We start from the raw sequence: 7,322 nt of genomic DNA, 5'->3' as shown, positions 1-7,322 counted from the left end.
ATGGGGGGGGGGGGAGGGGAGGGAGGATGGAGTTGGGTGGGTGGGCGTGGCAGCTGACGCAATGCGACTCGGCCGGTCGTCGCCTCTCGGGAGAGGGAGAGGAGTACAATCGGATTGTGACGAGTCATGCTCGATAGCGGAGGGGGGGGGGGGCGTAGAGTGTTACTGTACGAAAAGAAGGGCTGCAGGCTGCAGTGAGTTGCGGTCGCGATCGCGGACGTTGCGGCGGACAGTTCTGCAGCAGGGCAACAAAGCCTGGCAGAGAGTAGAGGAATGCGATGGAGGCGGGAGACACCGATCACGCGCGGAGATACGAGACATACTCTTGGGTGCCGACACAGGCGACGATCGAGTACACGGTCTTGTGGTTGAGGACCGGAGGGGTGGCGATGACATCGAGGAGAGCCATCGGGGTGAGATGGGCGGCGCCGATGGCAGAGAGATGCTCAAGCGCGTACGTCCGGCGTGGATCCTTGGGGTTGTCAGGCTTCCACATGTCGTAGTTGGTGACGACAATCCACGGTGTGGCCGAGAGCGGTTGCAGCTCAAGATAGCCCGCGGCGTCGTAGCGGTTACGGGCGATGATGGTGCCGTCGTTTTCGGTACCGCCTCCGACAATGACGTACGACGGCGCAATGAGCGGAGTGCGCGATAGCGTTGTCACCGCCGCATCATAGGCAACGGGGCTCGCCGACTCGAGCAGCTCGCGGATGAGAAAAGTCACGGCCTTGCCGCCCTCAAACAGCGCAGCAAAGGCGTTCTCCCACGGGAAGCCCTGGTCACGCTCGTCGACGGTGACCGAGATGGTCTTGGACATGCCGGTGAGGACACCGGCAAAGCCGGCAAAGGTAGTCGCCTCAAACACCGTCGTGTTGCCGCGGACAAAGACGGCGTGGTAGGTAACGTTGGCCAGCGCCGGCGAGAGGCCGTAGTCAAGGTTGCGAGCGTGAACAAGGCGGCCGTCGGCAGTCTTAGTCACGATGGAGGTGCAGTATGCAGTCAACTCGTACAGCACGTTGAGCAGGGTGATCTCGCCGAGCGAGTAGCCCGACGTCGCCGCCATGCCGCGGAGCTCGCCCGCAACCTCGGCGCCAAAGACAAACTCGACATCGGCCGCCACCTTTTCCGCCAGCGGCACATACTTGCTCGGAATGGCTTGCGCAATGAACGCCAGCAGCGCCCCGATCTGCTCCTTGTACGCCTCGGTCACGGCCTTGAAATGGTCCTCGGGCGGCGAGTCGAGATCAATGGTGAACGTGGTGACGTTGCCCGCAGGCAGGCCGGCAAAGCCAGTCGCTTTCGCCGGCATGGCTGCCGCCACCAGCACCAGCACCAGCACCAGTGCAAGGGAAGAGGGAGACATGTTGAGGATGTGAGAATGGGTAGAGGGGGGAAGGGGGAGAGAGGTATAGTCAACGACGTAATCGTGCGTCGACGATGGTGGCGCGCCCGGCCGACACCGACGCCTGCGCCGCTCTGGCGCGGCATGATCAACGGCAGCAACGTGTGCTACGTCCACGCCGTCCTCCAAGCCCTCCTCGGGTCGCCGCGCGTGTACTCGGCCTTCTCCCGCCTCTCACAACCACCCCCACCCTCTCCCCAGCGGGTACGCCGACGCTCGACCCGTTCGCCTCGCTCGTCCGCGACATCGAGACGGCCCAACCGGTGGCCGACGGCGTGGGCCCCGCGTTCGAGCCGGTGTACTTTTACGGTCTCATCGACGCGTCTGTGGCTTCTCGTGACACGGCGGCTTTTTTTTCGGCGATGACGCACACTGTCGATGATGGTGCTTCAATGGCTGGGCTGACCAACTGGCGCGGTAGGCACCACCTCCATGGGACTGGTACCGCTTGCACTGGCGTCGTTGCCACTAGTGCCGTTCACACTGGTGACAACCGGCTCAGATGCGGCCGGCGCAGAACTGGCTGGCGCAGACGGGCCCGAGGCATACGAGCGCGGCTTGCGGCCGCGCTTCCGCTTGATCTTGAGCTCACCGCGGCCGTCGATGAAGGTGCGCGCGCCAGGCTCGAGCGAGGCCGCATCAAAGTCCGGGAACCGCGACTGGGCCTCGGCAATGGAGATCTCGACGTCGTCCTTGGCTGAGAGCCTCCGCGACGACGAGCCACGGCTGGGTGTTGATGTGGCGGAGCGCTTGCGCTTGCGTGACGGCGACGGCGTGGCGACGGGTGCCGAGAGCAGCAGCCGCTCAATGCGGGCTACCGAGTCTGCCACCATCCGCCGTGTCCGCGACGAGACTCCAATGAGGGTGAGCGGAATGTCCAGGTTCTGCATCACCTTGACCGTGTCGACGTACTCAAAGACCCACGACTCAAAGTCGTGCATGCCCAGCACAAGCGCCGTCTCCTGGGTCATCGCCACCTCAAACACGTCCTCGGGCATCTGAACAAGCTCGAGCATGGCGTACGCATGCTTGCGCGGCTGCGGCGCAAGAGGTGCTGCCTCAGCCTTGACCACGGCCTCGGCGCCTCCTGCTGCTTCCGCTACTTCACCCTCGCCCCGCGCGCCGCCGCGCGCTGCCGCCTGAGCAGCCTCGGTCTGCCGCCGTGCAGCCGCCACGGCAAGCGCCTCGGCCTCGGCCTTGGCCTTGGCCGCTGCAGTAACCGCCGGATCGCCGGCCTCGCCTTTGACCGCCACCCGGGTGGCCGAGTACGCCGAGCACGCCTCGGCGCCGGGCATGTTCTGCAGCATGTGCACAATGGTCGGGACGGTAAAGCCAAAGAAGCCCGGTCCAGAAATTGAGTTGGTCTGCCGCTTGGTCGACGATGGGCGGAGCTTGTTGGCGCGGGCGACGACGGCCGACCATGCGGCCGTCGCCGACGTCTCGGTCGCCACCATTGTGGTGTCGACGGACGACGAGACCCGGAACAGCGGCGCGTCGCCACCGTCAAGTACCTCCGAGTAGTACAGCACCTTTTCCGACGGGTCACCCTTGTCGACAGTCGTCCAGTACGTCCGCGCCGTCTTGTATCCGACCGGCCAGATGTAGTTGGCGGCGTGGAAGCCCGGCCGATCCGTGACCACCGTACCCAGCGAGAGCACTGTGTACTTGCCGACGGTCGCCGGGAGGACTGGCGTGCCGTCGGCGTGCCGCTTGTACGGCTTGATGAGCTTGACTGCAGACTCGGTCGGCACAACCCGGACAACCGGCGGGAGCGGCGGCGCGACGCCGGCGAGGTTGAGCGACTCGCGCATCGCCCGCAGCGTATCTTCCTCCAGTCGCGTCCGCGAGCGGCGATACGACGACGACCGCCGTGCGCTCATGTACTCGCTGTTGAACACTCGCTTAAAGCACATCAGTTTGGCCTTGTGCATGGCGCGCAGCGCGTCCATGTTGCGCCGCCGCTCGCGCGCGGCCTCGCGCCGCTGCGCCTCGGCCGCACGTTGCGCCTCGGCCCGCGCCCGCGCCTCGGCCGCCTCGGCCGCCGCACGAGCCGCGGCCTCGGCCGCATGCCGCGCCTCGGCCTCAGCTGCCGCGCGAATTCGCTGGCGCCGCTCCTGGTCTTGCTCCCATGCAGCCTGCAGCTTGGCGTCGATGTCGCTGTCGTCGTCCTTGCTTGCCGAGCTCCGCCCAAACGTCGCCCGCGCCCGTGCCGCCCGCGCTGGCAGGCGCCCGCTCAGCCCAGCGGCCTCAGCTGCCGCCGCAGCTTCGGCCGCCACCGCCGCCCGCGCCGCCGCCGCTGCCGCCCGCGACTCGGCATCCTCCAGCCGCTCTTCGATCTCGTCAAAGACAAGCACCCGAAGGTCGGCGCCGAGCTCACGCTCAGCCTTCTTCCGCGAGCCCTCTAGCGCCTCCAAGACAGCCAGCCACTCGGTGTGGTTCGACGCCACCAGCTCCATGGCGCCAAGTTGGCCATCGGCCGCAGGCGTCGATGCCAGCGGGTGGTGCATGTGCGCCGGCAAGTCCGAGGCCTCGGGTGTGAGCACGTCGCGGAGAACCCGCTGGGCCTTTTTGTGCGACGATGGTGCGAGCGCTGTCACCGTCTCGCCCGTCCCGGTCTCGATGCCCTCAAAGGTCTCGGCCTGCGCGTCAGCAACCGAGGCCTCCACCTCGGCAGGCTGCCGCGATCGGTAGAGTGAGAGCCGGTCGGCATGCCCAAAGTAGTAGTAGTGCCGCCCGGCCGCATCCGAGCCCATGCTCAGAGTCCGATACGCCGTTGGATCGTAGTCGGTGATGCCCACAAGCGTGCCGCGGATGGCGTCGGTGGCGTGGAGCACTCGCTCCACAAGTTCGTACATCAGCAGGATCTGGAACGGCAGCGAGAGGTCGCGGTACAGCACGTCCTCCAGTGGATTGACCCGGCAGAGCGCCAGCGGGAGCGGGTACCCCTCGAGGTAGTCCCTCAGCTTGTACGGCCAGTCCCAGATGGAGACGCCCGAAGTGACGGTGGTCAGCTTCGGCGGCGGATTGGATGGCTTGGGCCCAAATGTGCCCACCGTGGCCGCCCCGCCATGCTCCCGTGCATGATCAATGAGAATCGAAAGCAGCCGTGCATGGATCGAGGCCACCGTCCCCACCCCACGCCCATCCACCAGGTCGTCCACCAAGGCTGTCCGCGAGATCCTCCTCAGCCTCCCCAGCGCCACCGAGAACATGGCACAAAAGTCGACCACGGCCATGACCTCCCACGCCTGCTCTGCATACGCCCTGCGTTGGTCTGTGGCGGAGGTAGGATGGTGAGTATACGGGGGGTGGCTACCCGCAGACTGGTGCAGGGATGGGGAGGGGGAGGGAGGAGGGGGAGGACAGGTGAGAGGGGACAGCACATACCCTGGTCCATGGGAAGCTCATGCGCAAGGTGCGGGACTACCCCGCCCGATGCTGTCTTCTGGCTCTCCTCCGTCTCGTCCATCACGGGTAGAGTGGTGGTGGCCGGCCGGGGGCGGGGTTAGTTGGGGAGAGGAGAGAGAGAAAGGGGAGGGGGCTGAGAATGGGGATCGGGGGGGGAGGGCAACGGGTGAACGGGATTTGAGAGGTAGGAAGGGGGTCAGCGATGGGGAGGAGAACGGGAACTAGGGCTGCGATGGAGGGGGCGCGAGAAGGAGAGCAGAACAGGCGCGAGTATCGGCAGTGAGTGATCCCCTGGATCACAGCTCATCAGCTGCTGACCATGAGGAAAGACCCGAGCTGCGGCAGTTTACTGAAGTCGATGGTACACAGCTCTTCTGATGGCACGGCTCCCCCTGAGATGTCAAGTATGAGTGTCCCAGCCCTTGAGCAGCATGCGATGGTGCTTTCTACTCGCTATGATGTGGTATCAGCTCAGCCAATCGGCCAGAGACCAAAGAGCAGAGCCGGTGAGTGGCCAATGCCAATGGCTGAGTGAGTGACGGCAGCGACGGCAGCGACGGCAGCGACGGCAGAGTCGGCGGGGACGGCACACGCGACTCCAACCATGGCGTCTGCAGGCGGGTACGACCACCTGCTGAAGCTGCTGCTTGTGGGCGATACCGGTGTGGGCAAGTCATGCCTGGTCCTTCAATTCTGTGACGGCGAGTTTCCCGAAGACATGTCCTCGACCATCGGTATGCCCCCCCTGCCCCATGCCCCATGCCCAATGCCCCTTCCTTGCCTTTCGCGCCGCCTCCCCTATGGAACACCGCCCCTCCCTCCCCCCCCTCCCCTCCCCCCCCCCCCCCCACCATACCGCCCCTCTCACCTCCCCCCTCTTACACCCCACATCCACAGGAGTCGACTTCAAGGTGGCGATGATGGAGACGGAGACGGCACGGGTCAAGCTGACGATCTGGGACACGGCCGGGCAGGAGCGGTTCCGCACCCTGACCAAGTCGTACTACCGTGGGGCGACGGGCGTGATTCTGGTGTACGACGTGACGCGGAAGGAGACGTTTGATGGTCTGGAGCAGTGGCTAGCTGAGGTGGACGCGCACTCGACTAACGCAGACGTGGTCAAGATGTTGGTGGCCAACAAGATCGATCTAGACGCCGAGCGGCAGGTCTCGCGTGACCAGGGCGCTGCCTTTGCCCGGGCGCATGCCATGCTGTACATCGAGACGTCGGCAAGAACATCCGAGGGCGTCCGTGACGCCTTTTCCGAGTTGGTCACAAAGGTGCTGGAGACGCCGTCGCTCGCCGCCGTCACCTCGGGCGTGGCAGCCGCTCCGGGCACCACCTCGCTTGCTGCAGATCCGGACGCTCCGCCGCCGGGTACGTGCATGGGCATCCAGTGCTGACGCCGGTGCCTTCCCTCTCGTCACTCTGGCCACTCGTGCCGGGCGTCGCCGGCCAGGCCCATGAGGCTGGCCGCCCGCTGGACGACCCTCGCCGCCGCTGCTTGGCCAGCGAGCGCCGTCATTGACGTCATCGCCGCGGCGAGGCGGACCCAGTCTGCGGCTGGCGCGCGGACAAGAACCTCGCCCGACTCTTCATTGAACGACAACACATCCAGCGTTCCTGCGCCGCCGATCGGTCCCAGCAGCGCCAGTGCAGCGCTCTCGACCGCGTGCTTGAAGCCGGCAGCGCCGACGACGGCCGCGGCCACGGGAGCCACCTCCAGGCGGGCATAGACCCAATCTCCGGCTAGCATGCGCTTCTGCACGCCCCCGCCGCCTGTCTTTGCCACTGCCACCTCCTCGTTCACGAAGGGTGTCTCTTCTGTCGCCATAAGCCTCTTGTGTGTCGTGGGTCGAAGAGCGGTGTATGCCGTGGGGGCGGGCTGGCGGCTGGTCGGCTGGCGGCTGGCGGCGGGCGGCTGGTCGGCTGGCGGGCGGCGGCTGGCGGCCAAAACGCCTGGCGCTCGCGGCGGCCACTCGCCACCGCCACCGCCACACGCCACCCACGCCACCCACGCCACCCACGCCACCCACGCCACCCACGCCACCCACGCCACCCACGCCACCCCCCTCCCCCCCTCCCAGGATGAATCTGAACGTGTAGGCAAGCGGGTCTGGACCGCGATCGAATCGCGTTCCCTGCTCTTCAACCTTCAAGTCGTTGCACTGTATAAACCCCTCCCCTGGAAACTGGTATCGGTAAAGCCGGGCGGAGTGAAGCCGCGCTATTGGGAAGCTCGGTCGAGTGTGATGTGTCCCCCATGCCTAACAACTCTCAAGTTAATATAGCCAGGGAAGCAGTGCGTGGATGTGCGATACGTATGAGCTCACTGCTATTACTCTCACTAGACGACCAGCAGCGTCGAGAGTCACCGGAGACGAAGTACTAAACACAGGCAGCGAGAAAGTAAGTAACCTCGTAGCATACCAAGGGAAGCTGACGCCACACACGTCACTCAAAAAGATTAGCTACACTCCCCTCCACTAAATAAACCGAGAAAGACGACCCC

The 7,322-nt window shown here is 65.5% G+C and overlaps 4 protein-coding genes across 4 annotated transcripts; 1 reads left to right on the top strand and 3 right to left on the bottom strand.

The window, feature by feature from the left end:
* Positions 1 to 205: 205 nt before the first annotated feature.
* AMSG_03085 (N-acylethanolamine-hydrolyzing acid amidase) lies at positions 206 to 1,309 on the bottom strand (the record flags this gene model as incomplete). The annotated part of the gene is made up of 1 exon (XM_013904967.1): positions 206 to 1,309. The coding sequence occupies one exon, from the start codon at positions 1,307 to 1,309 to the stop codon at positions 299 to 301; it is 1,011 nt and encodes a 336-aa protein (XP_013760421.1). The 3' UTR covers positions 206 to 298.
* A 466-nt stretch (positions 1,310 to 1,775) lies between these two features.
* Positions 1,776 to 4,871, bottom strand: AMSG_03084 (uncharacterized protein; the record flags this gene model as incomplete). The annotated part of the gene is made up of 2 exons (XM_013904966.1): positions 1,776 to 4,676; positions 4,790 to 4,871. The coding sequence occupies 2 exons, from the start codon at positions 4,869 to 4,871 to the stop codon at positions 1,792 to 1,794; spliced, it is 2,967 nt and encodes a 988-aa protein (XP_013760420.1). The 3' UTR covers positions 1,776 to 1,791.
* A 530-nt stretch (positions 4,872 to 5,401) lies between these two features.
* Positions 5,402 to 6,322, top strand: AMSG_03083 (Rab18/RabC-family small GTPase). Its single transcript, XM_013904965.1, has 2 exons — positions 5,402 to 5,544; positions 5,708 to 6,322. Exons 1-2 carry the CDS (start codon positions 5,415 to 5,417, stop codon positions 6,211 to 6,213), a joined length of 636 nt encoding a protein of 211 aa, XP_013760419.1. The 5' UTR covers positions 5,402 to 5,414; the 3' UTR covers positions 6,214 to 6,322.
* Positions 6,323 to 6,340: 18 nt separating this feature from the next.
* Positions 6,341 to 6,566, bottom strand: AMSG_03082 (uncharacterized protein; the record flags this gene model as incomplete). Its single annotated transcript, XM_013904964.1, has 2 exons — positions 6,341 to 6,367; positions 6,393 to 6,566. The coding sequence occupies 2 exons, from the start codon at positions 6,564 to 6,566 to the stop codon at positions 6,341 to 6,343; spliced, it is 201 nt and encodes a 66-aa protein (XP_013760418.1).
* Between the last annotated feature and the right edge of the window lie 756 nt (positions 6,567 to 7,322).

This window comes from Thecamonas trahens (assembly GCF_000142905.1).
Source record: "Thecamonas trahens ATCC 50062 unplaced genomic scaffold supercont1.11, whole genome shotgun sequence".
NCBI lineage: Eukaryota > Apusomonadida > Apusomonadidae > Thecamonas > Thecamonas trahens.
This window is presented reverse-complemented; position numbering and strand designations above follow the sequence as displayed.